The 20834-nt window shown below is 43.4% G+C and overlaps 3 protein-coding genes and 1 gene segment (V, D, J or C); 2 read left to right on the top strand and 2 right to left on the bottom strand.

Annotated features, from left to right (window-relative positions):
* The window catches only part of LOC110160831 (tenascin-like), an 87694-nt gene extending 84368 nt beyond the window's left edge, over positions 1–3326 (top strand). The window contains 1 exon segment of the mRNA XM_055157569.1: positions 2162–3326. Within this exon segment, the coding sequence (XP_055013544.1) occupies positions 2162–2269 (108 nt within the window). The 3' untranslated portion in view covers positions 2270–3326.
* Positions 3327–4776: 1450 nt separating this feature from the next.
* Positions 4777–6031, bottom strand: LOC110160828 (uncharacterized). Its single transcript, XM_055157568.1, has 6 exons — positions 5927–6031; positions 5652–5807; positions 5349–5587; positions 5180–5283; positions 5008–5113; positions 4777–4944 (listed from the first exon to the last, which is right to left on the bottom strand). Exons 1-6 carry the CDS (start codon positions 6029–6031, stop codon positions 4851–4853), a joined length of 804 nt encoding a protein of 267 aa, XP_055013543.1. The 3' UTR covers positions 4777–4850.
* Positions 6032–6658: 627 nt separating this feature from the next.
* On the top strand, positions 6659–11580 carry LOC110160844 (C-C motif chemokine 5-like). Its single transcript, XM_055157567.1, has 4 exons — positions 6659–6668; positions 6824–6874; positions 8751–8862; positions 10867–11580. Exons 1-4 carry the CDS (start codon positions 6659–6661, stop codon positions 10964–10966), a joined length of 273 nt encoding a protein of 90 aa, XP_055013542.1. The 3' UTR covers positions 10967–11580.
* A 455-nt stretch (positions 11581–12035) lies between these two features.
* On the bottom strand, positions 12036–13511 carry LOC110160841 (Ig kappa-b4 chain C region-like). The segment is given in 2 exon segments: positions 12036–12438; positions 13337–13511. Coding segments are annotated over 2 exon segments (489 nt in total).
* Between the last annotated feature and the right edge of the window lie 7323 nt (positions 13512–20834).

The following is a 20834-nucleotide window of genomic DNA, read 5'->3' as shown; positions in this document are numbered from 1 at the left end:
ATCAACTCCAAACACCAGGTACTACGGCAAGTACTACAAATACTACTACTGCTACTATGGCATCAGCTTCAAAACCAGGTACTACTACAAATACTTTACATACTACTACAAATACTACAGGATCAGCTCCAAACACTAGGTACTACTATAAATATTGCAAGTACTACTAGTGCTACTATGGCATCAGCTCCAAACACCAGGTACTACTACAAGTACTACAAATATTACTACAAATACTATGGTATCAACTCCAAACATCAGGTACTACTACAAGTACTACAGATATTACTACAAATACTATGGTATCAACTCCAAACACCAGGTACTACTACAAGTACTGCAACTACTACTGCTGCTACTATGGCATCAGCTCCAAAGACCAGGTACTACTACACATACTACTATTGCATCAACTCCTAACACCAGGTACTACTACAATACTACAAATACTACTATTGTTTCTAGGGCATCAACTCCTAACACCAGGTACTACTACAAATACTGCAAATACTACTACAGATACTACAAATACTACTAATACTGCTACTGCACATCAGCTCCAAACACCAGGTACTACTACAAATACTACAAATACTACTACTACTGCTACTAGAGCATCAGCCCCCAACATCAGGTACTACAAATACTGCAAATACTACTACTGCTACTATGGCACCAGCTCCAAACACCAAATACTACTATAAATACTACAAATACTGCTACTACTACATTACCTCCAAACACCAGGTACCACTACAAATACTGCAAAAATTACTACAAATACTACGGCATCAGCTCTAAACACCAGGTACGACTGTGAATATCACTGTGAATACTACTACTACTTCTACTACTATTATTTTTATGGCAACTACTGCCATGGCAACTACTAGTGCTACTGCAACTATGGCATCAACTACGGCAACTAGTACTATATATACTACTATTACTGCTACTACTACGACTATTACTGAAAATATGGCATGAGCTCCAAACACCAAGTACAAATACTGCTACTACTACTATACTACTAATACTGCAACTAGCTTCAAACACCAAATACTAGTACTGTTCCTGTTCCTGTGACTACTACTACAACTACTGCTACTACTACTACTACTACTACTACTACTAATACTACTGCTACTACTGCAACAATGGCATCAATTCCAAGCACCAAGTACTACTACTACAAATACTCCATGAACAGGTACTGATACAATTACTGCTGCTACTATTACTACTACTACTACTACTACTACTACTACTACTACTACTATGGCATCAGGTCCAAACACCAGATATAAATACTACTACTGTGAAAGCTACTACTGTGACTACTACTACTACTACTACTACTACTACTACTACTACTACTACTACTACTACTACTACTACTACTACTACTACTACTACTACTACTACTACTACTACTACTACTACTACTTACTATTACTACTATTACTACTACTACTACTACAACTATGGCATCAGTGCCAAACACCAGATACAAATACTACTACTATTGTGAATACTACTACTGCTACTACTACTACTACTACTACTACTACTACTACTACTACTACTACTACTACTACTGCAACTATGGCATCAGGTCCAAACACCAGATACAAATACTACTACTACTACTGTGAATACTATTATTTTGACTACTACTATTAGTACTACTACTGCTACTACTACTACTACTATTACTACTACTACTACTACTGGAACTATGGCATCAGCTCCAAACACCAGATACAAATACTACTACTGTGAATACTACTATTTTGACTACTACTACTACTATTTTTACTACTAATACTACTGCTACTACTGCAAATATGGCATCAACTCCAAGCACCAAGTACTAGTACTGTTGCTACTCCTGTGACTACTATTATTAGGATTACTACTACTACTACTACTACTACTACTACTACTACTACTACTACTACTATAACAACCACTTCTACTTTTCCATAGAACCAGGTTTACACATGTGTAGTCTGAAGTTTAACAGTAAATCCCCCGCAGAACCTGGCTCCAGTTCCAAATGAGCTACTGCGCCAGAGATTCTAAAATGTCACAACAAATATAAACCAAATAAGAAGAACAGTTTTTCAACATTCCTAACTGATTTCGTTTTCTTTGACAGGGAATAATCTGGACCTCGTGGAAAGGCAAAGAGGTGTCCATCCCGTTCACAGAGATGAAGATGAGACCGACAGACTTTCTCCCAAACAAAAACAACTACAGAGCTTAAAGAGGGGCTGTTCCGCAAAATGGACTTTGCCGAGCTTTTTCCCATGTTATAACATTGTTCCCTCATCAAAAACATGCCTCAAGAGGTTTTAGATGTCATCCATGCATGTATGAGTCATCTAGCGATCTCTCTATTCCCAATTCGAACCCTTCTTACAGTTAGCTGTGAGATTCTGTACAAGGCTCCGCCCACAAACCAACATCTCCCATGCTCCCACACCACAATTCTCCGTAAATATACAAAAACACAGTGCAAAACAAAACACTACAGCTTCACAAACCTGAGGCAATGTGCAGAGGTTTCATTAGCGGGGTGCACGCTGGTTGTGTTGTGATAGCGCTCTGAAGGGGGAGTGAGTTAGCAGGGAGAGCAAAAGGGAGGGGAGGCTCAGAGCATCAAAAACAGAACTGAATTTTATAAAACATGTCAATACGTAGTTTTGGGCGAATACAATATTTTCCAAACAGTAAAAGGAAACACAGTGATCTAAATAATCGACGTGTTAAAGTTTATACCCCAGAGAAGTTAAATACTCCCTTCTTTAAACAGCAGTTCAATGTTTTCATTTAAAACGTGCAAAACCATAAACATAAAGAGACTTTTGTATTTGTATTTTTATCCATGTATCTTGTAGTAGTGTACAGTATTTGGAAGCAAGTGCCTGAAGACTTCAAGATTTCTGTTGGACTCGTGCCTGCCCCCTCTGCTGGCAAAAGTGGGGACAGAAGCTAGAGCGGTTTTATAATCATTTGAACCAATTAGTCCAATAAGACTTAATATTTTATGTTTATTTGCAAGAGCGAAATTTTTTTATACTCAGAATGAGAGTGTATTATCATGTTAAAGACCAGAAAGATCACTTTAGAACTTTATTTCTATCCAAAAATAGGCTCATTTCAACAGTTTTATCTCACAGCACTTAAATCTCCAAACAGCCAGTCGTCCTGATGTCGTTGCATCTTTGTTTTTGTTCTGTAAATACATTTGGCACTGTGAGGCTCTTATGAATTTGAATGAGTAAAACAATAAGCTAATAAATAATAACATACAAATGGAATACTCTGTGTCTTACTGACAACAAGTGTACAACTGTGGAGCAGAGGGTCAGAGGAGAGAGTCAGAGGAGAGAGTCAGAGGGTAAGAGGAGCAGAGAAGAAGAGAGGGTCAGAAGAGCAGAGGAGCAGATGAGTGGGTCAGAGAAGCAGAGGAGTGGGTAGGAAGAGCAGGAGAGGGTCAGAAGGGCAGAAGAGCAGGTCAGAAGGGCAGAAGAGGGGGTCAGAAGAGCAGAGGAGTGGGTCAGATGAGCAAAGGAGCAGAGGAAATGGTCAGAAGAGCAGAGGAGAAAGTCAGAAGAGCAGAGGAGTGGGTCAGAAGAGCAGAGGAGTGGAGTAGAGGGGCAGAGGAGTGATTGGATGTTTCTGTCTTGTATTGACTGTGGGGAAGTGGAGAGAGGAACTGAATCTTGTTTCACAACATGTTTTTCATGCTTTTCATAATTCAGTTTGTTTCACAATTTGAACGTGAATATGTTCAAATAAATGAATAACTGATAAAAACAACACGGACATGACAAGAGGTGGGTGAACTTAGATCTAAACCAGGACAGAACATCAGAGTAGCAATACAGGAAAGTACTTAAAAAATATATAATAAATAATAATAATATAATAAACTGGACCAGATAAACTGTCTGACGCTCTGTTACTCAAGTTACAAACTAGTTGACATCAGCCAGCAGTTCTTCAGTTAGTCGCTCTCACCTTTTATTGAAAATCAAACTCAACAGCACCATGAACGCTCGTGTTGATCCCAGGCTCCTGAAAATGTGTGTTAAAATCCATTGTGTATTGTTTCTTGAGATTTCAGATTATCTTATTTATCATGTGTGCATTGTGTCACCGTGGTAACTGCTGTACAGTCCACCATAGACATACATGTGGGAGTATGCAGTCAATGCAAAGTATCAATAGTTGACAAATGTGCAGCTGCCTGGAGATGTGTGCCACTGGCCCCTCTGACCACCACCAACACAACACAAGACAAGAGGGTGAAGTGTTTTGCACAAGGACACAACAATACAGCGCTGATCAGAGCTGGAACAGAACTATTAACCCTAACCACTGAGCCTTTACAACCCAAACTTTACCCAGACTATCAGATGTTTTGGTCAAAGAAGAATCTAAGTAAATCTAAGTAACTCAAAGTTTTTTTTTTTTTTTTTTTTACTTTGACCCATTGTTTTGATCACTGATTTACCTGTAAAATGAAAACCATTTCATGTGAATTAATCATGAAGCTCACTGACAGAAGGCCAAGGGTTTGCAGCGCTCTTCATGAAGCAAAGGGTGAAGTCTTTGAGGATTGGAAATAAATATATATATATATGGCAACCGAGGGGTTCAACACTCCGGGAAATGTTAAGTTTTATAATAAGTTGCTGCAACAACGCCACCCCAAATCTAGTTTGGGGAAATAAAGTCTAAATGTAAGGCACACAGATAAGCATGTCATTGAGGGAGAGAGCCAGGTTCCCTCATTTACACAATCTTTATTTTCATCCATTTTAAAAGACAGTTTTAGGTTATTTAAAAGTAGCTACATCCATAAAAATAGGCAAACAGTAAAACACTACAGTGGGAGAACAGGTACAAGATATTGAAAATACAAAACAAAACCCCAAAACAATGAAGCAAAACTAAAGCAAAACAAAACAGCAAAACAAAACAAGCAAAACAAACGTAAAAGAAAACAAAATAGCAAAACAGAACGAGCAAAACACAAAGCAAACGTAAAGCAAAACAGTAGAGGCGGTGTGCTCACGCCGCTGCAGGCCCCCGCTGACACCTAGAAAATTTAATTTTGGGATTAAAATCTGAGCCTGCAGTGCAAGGATCTGGGCTAAACACATACCGTGGTTGAAAGTGACAGTGCGCAATCCCCAGGCTGAATCAAAGGCAACTCTACACAGAATAACTGCGTCCAGACGTGGTCCAAACAACGTGGACCGGCACACGCTATAAACATACAATTTAGAGAGTTGTTTGGCACAGGCAGCACGTGATAACAGGGTTTCGTTTACCTGCAGCCGCGGTTTAAGGGACACGGCGGCGCACAGCCAAGCGCAATGGGGAGGGACTCACTCGGCTCACCCGTGGAGCTAAAGAGAGACACCGGTAAGAGTATGGGCACGGATGAATGAGTGGAGGAGTATCGGGCGTGCATTACCTTATCAGTGGAGATGAAAGCGCGCCCTAGGTGCCCCGTGATTCGGAGGAGCGAGGGACTGATGCGGGGCAGAGCACCGGCCAAGCAGCGGCACTAAAAGGAAACGTGATTGGAAATTTGGATGTAACGGGCATGGAATTTACGAAGTGGAAGTTACCTGAGCTGGAGGACAGAGCGGCCACAAGGAGAGGCCCGGAAGAGCGTGTGAGCCAAAAGGGGGAACGACTGTGAAGGGAGCGCTTAAATAGTCCACCAGCGCAGCGCCACGGAACGCCAGGTAAGAACACCCGCAGCCTAGACCCTCAAAGCCGGTCTTGCCACATATATCAAAAAAAAATAAAAATAATTGCAGACTTATTTGACTTTATTTCTTTGCCCAATAATTCCATCTTGCGTCATTGTAAGATTACGGACGTAACTCTGGCCTCTTACTGGCCCAGGAAAGCCGCAGCACCCGAGGGTCAACAAACACGACAAAACAAAAATCAAGTTCTTCACCTTTTTTCCTTTAATTGGCATGAGCAGATCTGACCGCATGTCCCCATGACAGACAACAGGCAACACCCGTGACAAAAAAATTCCCCTTATATAGTTAGGCCTAAACCACTAAGCCCCAAACAGGTAAGTTTAAACTTCTAAAAACTACTACATATAGAATAATACGATTTTCAACTATTTACATTTCATCAATTCATATTGCACTTTGAAACATCAAGATTATCAGTTTTTCGCTATTATTTCATGTATTAGTTAAATAGTTAAAACCATTTTAACAGTTAAACCTCCCCTCCCCCAGAAGCACTTGGCAGAGTCCAAATCAGGGCGATGGGATGCACCTGGCCTGCACTGATAAGGGCGCGCCTCCAAATCAGTGCCTCCACCAATCACCTCAAAGGAAAGGGGAAAAAAAAGGAATGAAACAGGGAAAATTAACATGGCATCAAATGAAAATAGGTGAAAACATAAAGGTGTACACCTGATGAGTGAGGGTGTGGTCTATAGCTCCCTCACAGTCATATATTTGAAGTCTTTCCTGTGTCTAAAATTTTGAAAGTGGTAAACCTAAAGAAAAAAATACTTTGTAAAAGAATGTGTGTCCACACTTTTGATGCCTGACTGAGTTTGAACATTTGAAAGATTTTTGTGTGTTTATGAAATACAGAGATGAGCCAGAGTTAAGACAAAAACTCCCTGAACGTAATTTTCCATAAATATATTTAGACAGTACTGTAACTTTAATGTGGAAATGAAAATGAAAATCAGAAATTGTACACAAGTAAAAGTAATGTTACTCTGAATTAAGACTGAGTCCTGTTGTGATCTTTACAGTTGTGCAGAGCCTCCCTCAGGCGGAGCTCCAGGACCTAGAACTCAACCATGGTGAGAAAAAGCTGCACTGTGCATGTGTCTGTAACATGTAAACATCATACAGCCCACAGCCAACAGCAACACGATCTGACCAGACCAGCTGACCGAGATACAACCTCCTGTACTGCAGCACTGACACAGCACCAGCAACAGCACTGACAACAGCACTGACACAGCACTGACAACAGCACCAGTCAACAGCACTGACAACAGCACTGACAACAGCACCAGCAACAGCAACAGCACTGACATGACAACAGCACTGACAACAGCACTGACAACAGCACCAGCAACAGCACTGACAACAGCACTGACACAACACTGACACAGCACAGCAACAACACAACAGCACTGACAACAGCACTGACAACAGAACTGACAACAGCACTGACAACAGAACTGACACAGCACCAGCAACAGCACTGACAACAGCACTGACACAGCACTGACACAGCAACAGCACTGACACAACACTGGCACAGCACCGACAACAGCACTGACACAGCACTGACACAGCACCGACAACAGCACTGACAACAGCACTGACAACACACTAACACAACACCGACAACAACACTGACACAGCACCAGCAACAGCACTGACAACAGCACTGACACAGCACTGACACAACACCGAAACAGCACCAGCACTAGCACCGACAGACACATAAAGAGGTGCGTGGCAAAATCCTCACAGGGATCACATTACAGCGAAGTGTCTATTCCAGCGGTTTTCAATAGGTGAGGCCCGCCTCCCCTGGGGGGCACCAAAGAGCCACTGGGGAGGTGTGACACATGAAGAAAAGGTAGTGGACCACATCTGTACACATGTGCAGCAGTTTTGGTATCAGTAATTGTGTGTGCAGGTATTAGCTGTAAAATTATGTCACCACGACAACCTACTCTTAGTTTGGAGCATCACCTTTTTTGCCTTGCATACGCCTCCTCCCGTGTACAGCATGGGCCGCTCCTCTAAACCAGAACTAAAACCAGGACTAAACCAGAACTAAAACCAGAACTAATCCAGGATTAAAATCAGGACTAAATCCAGGACTAAACTGGGACTAAAACCAGGACTAAACCAGGACTAAAATCAGGACTAAACCAAAACTAAAACCAGGACTAAACTAGGACTAAAACCAGGACTAAACCAGGACTAAACCAGAACTAAAACCAGGACTAAACCAGGATTAAAACCAGGACTAAAACCAGGACTAAACCAGGACTAAAACCAGGACTAATCCAGGATTAAAATCAGGACTAAATCCAGGACTAAACTGGGACTAAAACCAGGACTAAACCAGGACTAAAATCAGGACTAAACCAAAACTAAAACCAGGACTAAACTAGGACTAAAACCAGGACTAAACCAGGACTAAACCAGAACTAAAACCAGGACTAAACCAGGATTAAAACCAGGACTAAAACCAGGACTAAACCAGGACTAAAACCAGGACTAAACCAGGACTAAAACCAGGACTAAACTAAAACTAAAACCAGGACTAAACCAGGACTAAAACCAGGACTAAACCAAAACTAAAACCAGGACTAAACCAGGACTAAACCAGAACTAAACCAGGATTAATATCAGGATAAAAATTAGGTCTAAACCAGGACAAAACCAGGTTTAAACCAAGATTTAACCAGAACTATATGATGCTGTGTGGAACCACGTCCCCTTCCATAGGCCATGGGCACCATCTTTAACTACTCTAGGGGGAGGTTCACCCAGTTTGAAAACCCCTGGTCTATGAGGACCGTCCCTCTGACACATATTACATGATAGACAAGTTTAATGCCATAGTGCGAGACATTCCAGATAAAGAATTAAGGGACATACTGCACCTTTACATTCACTGTTCACAGTCTGAGTTTGTGCTTTGGTCAGGTGTTTCTCCGCCGATTGAATGCTGTTTCAGACTTTATCCAAGGCGCATCCCTCCACGCCTCATCCAGTCTGTGGTTCTGACCTCACCCAAGTGCACTCTGCAGGCCGTCATGTAAGTCACACGCAGTAACTGTCCAGGAGAGATGCATGTTCTGTCTGTGCTTGTGAAATTTCTTTGTTCTTTCTGAGACTGTGAAGTTTGTTCTGTCTGTGTCTGTGGAGTGTGTATGTTCTCTCTGTGTTTGTAGAGTGTTTTTTTCTCCCTGTCTGTGGAGTTTGTTCTGTCTGTGTCTGTGGAGTTTGTTCTGTCTGTGTCTGTGGAGTTTGTTCTGTCTGTGTCTGTGGAGTTTGTTCTGTCTGTGTCTGTGGAGTTTGTTCTGTCTGTGTCTGTGAAGTTTGTTCTGTCTGTGTCTGTGGAGTTTGTTCTGTCTGTGTCTGTGAAGTTTGTTCTGTCTGTGTCTGTGAAGTTTGTTCTGTCTGTGTCTGTGGAGTTTGTTCTACCTGTTTCTATGCAGCATGTTCTGTGTCTGTGGAGTTTTCTTGTTCTTAGTAGAGCTTCTAAAGTGTTCAGTGCAGTGACAAACATCTCAGTCGCAGTTTTCCATCACGCCTCCTCAAAAGCACCCGCAAAGCCTCATCATAGGCCACCCACATCCTCGCCCACTCCAGAGGGGGGCTGTTCGATTTAAACCATGTCATCCTTACATCATCAGTACAAGAACCAAACTTACACCTGTTCGCCTGAGCATCCAACATCCAACATGGACTATGACGATCTGGCATGTCCGCACTGATACACCCAAGATACTTTTACTTCAGTCCATTTGACACATTAAACTCAAAGCTCATTCCTCGTTTATTCATGAATCCCAAACTCAGGTCAGGGAACGGGGATGGTATGTGGAGGTAGTGTGTGTCCGCGTCTAGATCAGGGTGTCAAACTCATTTTGGTCCAGGGGTCGTATCCAATCTACTTTGATCCCAAAGGGGCCGGATCAGAAAACTCATGTCATATAAACCCCAAAATAACAATAAGTTCAAATATTTGTGTAGACAAACACAAATCTATTACAGAAATCTTTTTTAATTGATGAACTCTTTCTTTTACAAAATATTATACTATTATAAACAACCTGAAACTTTAAGAAAAATACAATTTCAACACAATGTTTTAACATGAACTTGTATGTAAATAGGAATAAGTAAATTTTTCGTGGAAAATCCTGCACTCGGCTCCACTTTTCTCATGTTGGACATTTTTCTGATGAGGGTGTCACGGTCAACAGTCAAAACGATCGTCCTTTAAGAGCGTTTGGAAAGAGACAAGTCTTCATTTGTGCTGCTCTGGTGGGAGGAGCTACGCACAGAGACGCTGGAGACGCTGCTGTGATAAACACCACAGAAAATTACCAATATTTTAATGGAAAATATAATTAAAATATTTTTGTAGAAAATCAAGGTAGAAAACCTTGGAGGGCCGGATCCGGTCCCCGGGCCACATGTTTGACACCCCTGGTTTAGTGTCTATTGATACTTTGCAGCTGGTGTCATCAACCTTCCCTGTGGGTGAAGCTAAGTGGAGGCACTGCTCTGTCTGAAGCTCTGTTACTCAAGTTAGACTTTAATCTGAGTTTTATTTTAACACAACCAGGCAGAATAACTCTCAGGTTTTTTTTTGGTGAAAAACAGATATATGGGATTATGTAGCAAAGAAACTCTAAATATGTTTTAAATTTTAGATTCAGTCACTTAGACTATCCACCCTTTGCTTGACTGGCAGCGCTGCAAACCTGAAATGGTTTTTATTTTACAGTTATGCCACATCAGGGTTCATTGCCAAGAGTTTAAAGCACTGAATAAAGTAAAGTAAAGTAAACGGCAAAGGCTAGTCTGAAGAATCTAAAATGTAAAACATGTTTGGAATTATTTCATACTTTTTTCTTTTTTTTTTTAAACTACAAACCAATAGCACAAACCTTCCAATAGTGTACGTATGCATAAAGAAAACTCATGTTGAGACACATGCAGTTCTTGTCCACCAGAGAGCGCTGCAGACACATGTGATGAGATCACACTTTATTTATTTATTTATTCATTCATTCATTTATCTTTGCAGAGTCACCACCACAAGAAACCAAATGATTTGTGTGAGTCCAGACACAATAAGGCTGCCCTTTCCTCGTGGGACCACAGTGACCACAGCTCCAGAGACTTAGACTTCTGTACAGCCCATAAACGCAGCTGAACTGAGAACAGACTTTCACAGAGTTTGGCTGCAGACCTCCACCAGGATGCACCTCCCTCATGTCCCTCCTCATTTTTCATTAGTTTACTTGATAAACAATTTCATTACACTTTCTAAAACTCATTTCAAATAGTTTAGAGTGAAGCACTTCAAAGACATTGAATCACTAATAGATTTCATTTTAAGATTGAAGTGAACAAGCTCCGTGTGTCTCTGCTCTACTCTGTGTGTGTAGGGAAACAGCTGGAGACTTTGTGTCTGACTAAGAGCACAGACTGCATGAAAAAGTAAATCAGGCTCAAATCTGTCACAGGAAACAGTGCACTTTAGTGGCCTTTTGGCTGCTGTGTTTTAGGGATCTGCGGGTGTAGGAGAGTCACATGAGGGTCCTCTGGGTGGAGGTCTGCAGCCAGATCCATCTCTAGACCTCTATATGCAGTCTATTGGTCTGACTGAGGGAAAAAAAATCTACCACATGTGCCTGATGATTCCTGCTGATCTGTGAAATGTATTTTTATTTTTGGATAAACATAATGATGTCTAATCACCTTGAGAGCATCTTAAATAAAGCAAACTTCACTACAAGGCTTCTAATGTGTCTTTATTGTAAAAGACTTATATTTAAAGGAGCAAAGACACACATGCACAGATGAACAAGTTTCTCATGATTATCGTGTGGTAGTGGTTGTGCTGTGTGCCTCTCTCACAGGTGAACTTCTGACCTCACACTCTCTGCTTCAGGCCTCAGTAGTTCCACACTTTTCTTATGACTCTGGTCTGTTCCTGAACTCAGCTCTCCAGAGGCTCCTCTCATGTAAATGTTTGACACTTTGCATGAACAGCTGCAGGGTCCACTGGGACAGCTGTTATTATTTAAAAAATGCACAAACTGAAGAAATGAAAGGCCAAAAGTCAATATTTATCAATTATGTCTTTATCTGTTTGTTTTCATCATCTAAGTGTAACAATAATGGAGATTTTTTTTTTTTTTAAGTAAAAGACAAAACATGTGGACTTTTTGTTTTCTCTCTTTATTAAAGTGAAGTGGAGCTGTAGCTGTAGAGGCGTGAGCTGACAGCAGAGGGCGCTCTGCAGGCTGATCCCAGTGACTGTGTCAGTGGTGGGAACACTGCAGTGTGCTCAGTGTGTGGGACACTGGACTCTGGGAGCCCTGGCTGGCCTCACAGCTCACAGCCACGCCCCCCTCCCTCCACTGCTGTGCGGGGAGCGTCAGGCTGCTGCTCCAGCTGTAGTGGCCGTCCTTTTGCGGCACCGCGGGGCTCCGGCTCTGCTCCCCGCCCGCACCGCCACCGGACACCTTCCAGGACACGCTCCAGTCTGACGGGAAGCCCTTGTTGGCCAGGCACACGAGGGTGGCCTTCCCCTGGGCCAGCTCCTCTCTGGAGGGGGGCAGCACCCAGAGGCTGGGCTCCACTCGCCCCACTGTGGACACACACAAACACACACACAAGTTTTTATTTATCCAGAAAATAACAAAAGGTGACTCCATCAAAACCAGTATTTAATTGTCAGTACAAATGCCTGTAATTATATAAATGAAAGATGAAAGTGTTGAAATCGTTCTGTGGAACATTCCAGGTAAAGCAAAAACATTTTCAGGTGGTGGACCTCACACCAGTAATCTTGGACTTCATTACTTCCAAAATATATAGGAAAGTCAACATAGAATTAAATATGTGTAATGTTATCTAGAACAATCAGAAATGAAGTAGTTTTTTTTTTTTTTTTTGTCTCAGTACAAATGTAACTTTTAGGCTGAAATGAGTGAAAACAGAACTGAGAGACTCGACTGAAGCAGAACAACAGAACAGTTTCAGAGTTAAAGATACACTTTTTAAAAATCTCCTGAAATATACACAGAAAACAAAAAGGTCCATAACCACATATATATATATATATATATATATATATATATATATATATATATATATATATATATATATATATATATATATATATATATATACACATACGACATTAATAATTAAATTTAAAAAATAATAATACATTTAAAAAAAAATTTGTTTCTGTGTTACGACAATTTAAAAACTAAAAATTTGAACAGAAAAATAAAATAAATAATAACTTTTCCCCCTAAAACCACAAATTTTCATAAGTTACAGTGGGAAAAAATATTTCTCTGTAAATTGAGGTGGGTGAGTGTGGGGATGATAAGAAGACACTGCTCACCCATAACTCCAAACAGTATTTAAAATAAAACAGAAAACAATCAAATGATGTCAGGCTTCAGAAATAGAAACAGATGAATCACAAACTAAACCAAAGTGTCATTTAAAGTGAACATAAAGAGATGACTTACAGTTGAGCTCCAGTCTGGTTCCTCCACCGAACGTGTACCACAGTGATACAAACTCATGGAGTGGTCGTACAAAAACCTGCAGCCGCTCAGAGAACACCACAAAACCATTCAGCTGTACAGAGACTGATAAACAACTGACAAACAGCTCACATTTACACATTTAAACTGAAAAACACTGTTCAGAAGAAGATGACAATGTGCTTGCTGGGAAAAATGAACAACTCTAATTATTTACAAAATCAAAATAAAGTCACAGCATAATCATGAGAATAGTTGATTAATATACTGTCAATTAATATGGTTCAACATAATATGAATAATGTAAAGATCAAATCTAGACTAAACTAGAAAATAACTACATTAAAACCTGTATTTAATTTTAAAACACAACAGTGAAGAAAAAAAAAAAAAAAAAAAAAAAAAAACAACAACAACACTTCCCTGGTCTTCCAAAAAACATGGACAATTTGAAAATGGAAGCAGTGTTGGTCTGATTGTGATGACAGACCCTGCAGCTGTTCAGGTGCACTCCATTTCTGTGTGGGAGATGTTATTTGTTTTGCCTCAAATGTTCCCAGTAAACATATCCATCTAGCATTTATTCTTTACAGGTGTTTTTCTTGCTCCAAAACACAGTAATTCTTTCTGTGAGTAGGGCGCCTCTCCACAGATCTGAACTGTAATGTAGCGTACTGACCTGTTGTCTCTCTCTTGCTAAGTAGGTTTAATCTATACTGCAGAATATTCTAGAGAAAACAATAACATTTCCATGGAGATAAGGAGGAGGTGGACCCTTCACTAGAAATGTTACACAGCGCACCTTTAAATTTATTTATTTACTTATTTATTATTATTTTTTATCAGTGTGAGTGTCCAGCCTGAGTCTCTGGAGCTGCCAGTGTCTCTCCAGCTCATTTCAAGTGTCTCCCCAAAGGATTTAGGAATAATTCATATGAAGCAGAATAATGAGCAGCAGAATAGGAGAATGGAAAGAAATTATTTAACATTTAAATTTAAATAATTACATTTCATTTACACTTTTTAAAAAAATGTTTCCACAAATTGAACAGCTGAAAGGCTCTGCTTAAGGATGTCTCAAACACATTCAGTTAAGAAGAATAAACTCACAGACACTGTTTCCACTGTGTTCAGGCCTCAGCTTTGCTCTAATCCCACACTGAACCATTTTAGGGTCTGGCCCAAAGGTCAAAGGTCATTTCAATGACTTTTACAGTGACCCCTACTGTATTCTGAAGGGAGGGCTTAGTGTTCACTTGAATGTCTTACTGTCTGATATAGATCACTGTGCCCGTTTATCTGTATAAACACTAAAATGAAATATAGTAGTCAGTAGTGGTCAGTAGGGGGCAGTAGTGTAAGATGTGTGTCTGTATCCTCTGACTGTGTGACTTTGCATATGTGCGATGCACTATGCAAAAAGGAGGAATTGTAAGTTCATGGTGTGGACCCCAAAAGAACATGTGGTTGTAGATGTACCTTACAATGAAGAGTGGACCGTGAAAAACATTAGCTACCTTAAGGTGGTGTACTTCCAGCATCTCCTACCAGCAGCTGCAACACGAATAGCACAAGGGGTCATGAAAATTTGTGGGCTCAAGTAGATATTTACACTTTAATATGCACATAAAAAACTACAAAAATGTATGTGCATGACAACATACCGATAATACACAAATCAACAGTTCAATATGTGTTCAGTTAAAAATGTTATATTTTAATTATCAACACTGCATTGTCATATTAACTTGATACACAACAAGAGTTCAACATCTGTTTTTCTGATGAAATACAAGTAATATTTGGTATGCTGTGACCTTCTTTAATAAGTAATTCATTTCAGTTGTTTCTTTTTCTTTCATTCAGTGCTGTCATGGATTTAACTGAGGTTGCAAATTACATAACCCTGCACAAATAGTTACAATCTCATCGACACTTTGCAACCTACCAGAGAAAACATGACACACAATGTTAAAACCTTTCAGTCTTCGTATTGCTCTCTCAACGTGAATTCTGACATTTGCTAAGCGACGGCCGGATGTCACCTCACGTTCAGACAGCTTCTTACGTCCACGTGTGAATGCAGGAAGAGCGAGACGCACTCCTGGAGGCAATAGATCCTGGATGGTGAATCCGTGATCTGCTAAGATCTCATCTCCAGGGATGAGGTGATGAAGAAAACCACAGTTCTTTGTGATGTATTTATCACTGGCCCTTCCACCAAAAAGTTTGGATACAAACATGACATAGCCATTGGGGGGTATACAGTATAGGAGTTTGTATGTGTTATGATGTTGGTAATTGCTATAAGTTTGTGATCTTTTTCTTAAGTTCTTTGTGTTTGTACAAAGACCTCTGTACAGTCAGTAATGCATGTGGCTTTAGGATAATGTTTGTGAAATGTCTTGGGCCTGATTCTGTTCAGTGAATGCCTGGGCAGCCAAACAATTACCTTTTCCCTCATAAACCTGGCAAGGATTGGTCTCCAAAATGCAAATACTTTAGATGCCAAGGTTCTACTCACCCCAAACCGTTTCCCCAAGTCAGTAAACAATAAACCCAGACGCAATCTCATTAAAACAAGCAAAACTTGTTCTGGTATTAAGAAGTGGTTGTGAGCAAAAAGTCAAAACGACGTGCAGAAGTTGCCAGAAACTGTCAGCGCATAAACCAGTAAAAAACACAAAGTCTTTCTCATTTAAATGTTGTGCTGACACTGACGGTGTAAGATCTGTTTGAGTGCCACAGTCCTTCATCGCCGGCTTGTTACTGCAGCTGAAACTGTAATTATGGTCGATGTGATCTGGCCACTGAATTCCAACATCACACGTCTGCAGAGGCATCTCTGTAACATCTGTTTCCATAGCTTCAGGTTCAGTTTCAGGTCCAGGTTCAGTACTTGAGTTCATGTGCAATGGCTGAAGACATCTTCTTTTGGGAGGAGGTCTAGCTGATGCAACCTAAAGGGGGAAAAAGAGAGCTGTGTATTAGTTAAACATGACAATGAAGCATTAAATTAACAAAATGCGATGTGGCAATATGGCTATGCAAGAGATCTACTTACACAACAATCATAACCCATGGACAAAACAGGATATGGATTTTCTGTTGTAGGTTGTCCATCAGGAAAATGTATCCCACACGCCTTAGAAGTATTGAAGATAAATAATTAGCAATGCATTGGTTATACGTGCTTCAAATAAGTGTGCACAAGACAGCACTTTAAATAGCACTCTGCACTCTTATTTAATGTCAAACATGCACAATTGCACTTTACCATCCTATTTATGATGTCTGAAGGGGGTTTATATAACTGCATGTAACTTTATATAACTTCTATATAACATAAAAGTAGATTACAGGTCATACAAAGCAGTAATGTCAGAGCTCGGCCGGGCTCAGCCCGAAGGAGCGACGTGGGGCCGTCCTCACGTGGGCCCACCACCCGCAGGAGGATCCATATGGGGCCGGTGCACAGAGATCTGGGCAGCAGTCGACGGCGGGGGCCTCGGCGACCAGATCTCCAGACATGGAGACTAGCTCTGGGGACATGGAATGTCACCTCGCTGGGGGGGAAGGAGCCTGAGCTTGTGCGGGAGGTTGAGCGTTACCGACTAGATATAGTCGGCCTCACCTCCACGCACAGTTTGGGCTCTGGAACCCAACTCCTTGAGAGGGGCTGGACTCTCCATTTCTCTGGCGTTGGCCGCGGGGAGCGGCGGCGGGCTGGTGTGGGCTCATTGCCCCACAGCTCAGTCGCTGTGTGTTGGAGTTCACTCCGGTGAACGACGAGGGTCGCGTCCCTGCGCCTTCGGGTCGGGGACAGGTCTCTCACTGTGGTGTCGGCCTACGGGCCGAACAGCAGTGCAGAGTACCCGGCCTTCTTGGAGTCCTTGGGAGGGGTACTAGACAGTGCACCGACCGGGGACTCCGTTGTTCTCCTGGGGGACTTCAACGCCCACGTGGGCAACGACAGTGACACTTGGAGAGGGGTGATTGGGAAGAACGGCCTCCCTGATCTGAACCCGAGTGGTGTTTTGTTATTGGACTTCTGTGCTAGTCACAGTTTGTCCATAACAAACACCATGTTCCAGCACAAGGGTGTCCATAAGTGCACGTGGCACCAGGACACCCTAGGCCGGAGGTCGATGATCGACTTTGTCGTCGTGTCATCTGATCTCCGGCCGCGTGTCTTGGACACTCGGGGTGAAGAGAGCGGCTGAGCTGTCAACTGATCACCACCTGGTTGTGAGTTGGGTTCGCTGGCGGAGGAGGAAGCCGGAAAGACCTGGCAGGCCCAAGCGTGTAGTGAGGGTCTGTTGGGAACGTCTGGCGGAGCCCTCTGTCAGAGGGACCTTCAACTCGCACCTCCGGGAGGACTTCTCCCGGATTCCGGGGGAGGCCGGAGATATGGAGTCCGAGTGGGCTTCATTCTCGGCCTCTATTGTCAATGCAGCTGCTCGGAGCTGTGGGCGTAAGGTCTGTGGTGCCTGTCGCGGCGGCAACCCCAGAACCCCGGTGGTGGACACCGGAAGTAAGGGATGCTGTCAAGCTGAAGAAGGAGTCCTATCGGGCCTTGCTGGCTCGGGGGACTCCTGAGGCAGCTGACGGGGTACCGGCGGGCCAAGCGTGCTGCAGCCCGTGTGGTCGCGGAGGCAAAAAACTCGGAGCTGGGAGGAGTTCGGGGAGGCCATGGAGAAGGACTATCGGACGGCCTCAAAGAGATTCTGGCAAACCGTCCGGCGCCTCAGGAGGGGGAAAGCAGTTCTTCACCAACACTGTTTACAGTGCGGGGGGAGAGCTGCTGACCTCGACTGGGGACGTTGTCCGGCGGTGGTGGAAGGAATACTTTGAGGATCTCCTCAATCCCACCGTCACGTCCTCCGAGGAGGAGGCCGAGGCTGGGGACTCGGAGGCGGACTCATCCCATCACCCTGGCCGAAGTCACTGAGGTGGTTGGCAAGCTCCTTGGTGGCAAGGCTCCGGGGTTGGATGAGATCCGTCCTGAGTACCTGAAGTCTCTGGATGTTGTGGGGCTGTCTTGGCTGACACGCCTCTTCAACATCGCGTGGCGGTCGGGGACAGTACCTCTGGACTGGCAAACCGGGGTGGTGGTCCCTCTGTATAAGAAGGGGGACCGGGAGGGTGTGTTCCAACTATAGGGGGATCACACTTCTCAGCCTTCCCGGTAAGGTCTATGCCAGGGTACTGGAGAGGAGAATCCAGGCCGATAGTCGAACCTCGGATTCAGGAGGAGCAGTGTGGTTTTTCGTCCTGGCCGTGGAACACTGGACCAGCTCTACACTCTCCATCGGGTGCTCGAGGGTTCATGGGAGTTTGCCCAACCAGTCCACATGTGTTTTGTGGATCTGGAGAAGGCATTCGACCGTGTGTCCCTCGTGGTGTCCTGTGGGGGGTGCTCTGGGAGTATGGGGTCCGGGGCCCTTTGCTAAGGGCTGTCCGGTCCCTGTATGACCGGAGCAGGAGCTGTGTTCGCATTGCCGGCAGTAAGTCAGACCTGTTCCCGGTGCATGTTGGACTCCGCCAGGGCTGCCCTTTGTCACCGGTTCTGTTCATTGTATTTTATGGACAGAATTTCTAGGTGCAGTCAGGGGCCGGAGGGGGTCCGGTTCGGGGACCACAGGATTTCATCTCTGCTGTTTGCGGACGATGTTGTTCTGTTGGCTTCATCGAGCCAGGACCTGCAGTGTGCACTGGGGCGGTTTTGCAGCCGAGTGTGAAGCGGCTGGGATGAAGGATCAGCTCTTCTAAGTCTGAGGCCATGGTTCTCGACCGGAAAAAGGTGGCTTGCCCTCTCCAGGTGGGTGGGGAGTCTTTGCCTCAAGTGGAGGAGTTCAAGTATCTCGGGGTCTTGTTCACGAGTGAGGGAAGGACGGAACGTGAGATTGACAGGCGGATCGGTGCAGCTTCGGCAGTGATGCGGTCGCTGTATCGGACCGTTGTGGTGAAGAGGAGCTGAGTCGAAAGGCGAAGCTCTCGATTTACCGGTCAGTCTTCGTTCCTACTCTCACTCTGGTCATGAGCTCTGGGTAGTGACCGAAAGGACGAGATCGCGGATACAAGCGCTCAAAATGAGTTTCCTCCGCAGGGTGGCTGGGCGCTCCCTTAGAGATAGGGTGAGGAGCTCAGTCACACGGGAGGAGCTCGGAGTAGAGCCGCTGCTCCTCCACGTCGAGAGGAGCCAGTTGAGGTGGCTCGGGCATCTGTTCCGGATGCCTCCTGGGCGCCTCCCTCGGGAGGTGTTCCGGGCATGTCCCACCGGGAGGAGGCCCCGGGGAAGACCCAGGACACGCTGGAGGGACTATGTCTCTGGGCTGGCCTGGGAACGCCTCGGGGTCCCCCCGGAGGAGCTGGAGGACGTGTCTGGGGTGAAGGAAGTCTGGGAGTCCCTGCTTAGGCTGCTCCCCCCGCGACCCGGCCCCAGATAAGCGGACGAAAATGGATGGATGGATGGATGGGGCCAAAAATTTTGTTTGTCAATATCTCGATTAATTATTGACCAAACCCCATGAAATTTGACTAAGGGATGGACAATCGGATCCTCTTTCATATTCCAAATTGAAAGATACAAGGCAAATATTTATGAAAAACACAATTAATATGAGGGGGACTGTAGTCCTTGGCGGAGGTCTGCGCTCTCTGAGTGCTTTTCTAGTTTGGTACTGGTTTAGACCTGGTTTAGTCCTGGTTTAGTCCTAGTTTAGACCTGGTTTAGTACTGGTTTAGACCTGGTTTAATCCTGGTTTAGTCCTAGGTTTAGACCTGGTTTGGTACTGGTTTAGACCTGGTTTGGTACTGGTTTAGTCCTGGTTTAGACCTGGTTTAGTCCTGGTTTAGACCTGGTTTAGTCCTAGTTTAGACCTGGTTTGGTACTGGTTTAGACCTGGTTTATACCTGGTTTAGGCCTTGTTTAGTCCTAGTTTAGTCCTGGTTTGGTCCTGGTTTAGACCTGGTTTAGTCCTAGTTTAGACTTGGTTTAGTCCTGGTTTAGTCCTGGTTTAGACCTGGTTTAGACCTGGTTTAGTCTTAGTTCAGACCTGGTTTGGTACTGGTTTAGACCTGGTTCAGTCCTGGTTCAGTCCTGGTTTAGACATGGTTTAGACCTGGTTTAGTCCTAGTTTAGACCTGGTTTGGTACTGGTTTAGACCTGATTTAGTCCTGGTTCAGTCCATATATGGTACAAAAGTTGGGCATCTTGGCACAGTTCTTTTGGTGAGAGGAAGTGAAAAGTACTACAGTAGTCGTGTCATGTTTTACATTTTAAATGCAGTAATATTGTAATGTAACGAATTACAACAAGTCATACATCCACATTACAGTTTTGAAGTCACTTGCGCAACAGTTTTTTTTAACCCACTGAAAATTCATAAAAGAAGCGTCATTTATAATGCAGTGACATTCCTGAACATAGACAAAATCAGATTTAAACTGTTTGGCTAAAATAAATAAAACTTTGGGT

This window comes from Boleophthalmus pectinirostris, unplaced genomic scaffold (genome assembly GCF_026225935.1).
Source record: "Boleophthalmus pectinirostris isolate CB_2022bp ecotype Guang Dong unplaced genomic scaffold, ASM2622593v1 HiC_scaffold_21, whole genome shotgun sequence".
Lineage (NCBI taxonomy): Eukaryota > Metazoa > Chordata > Actinopteri > Gobiiformes > Gobiidae > Boleophthalmus > Boleophthalmus pectinirostris.
This window is presented reverse-complemented; position numbering and strand designations above follow the sequence as displayed.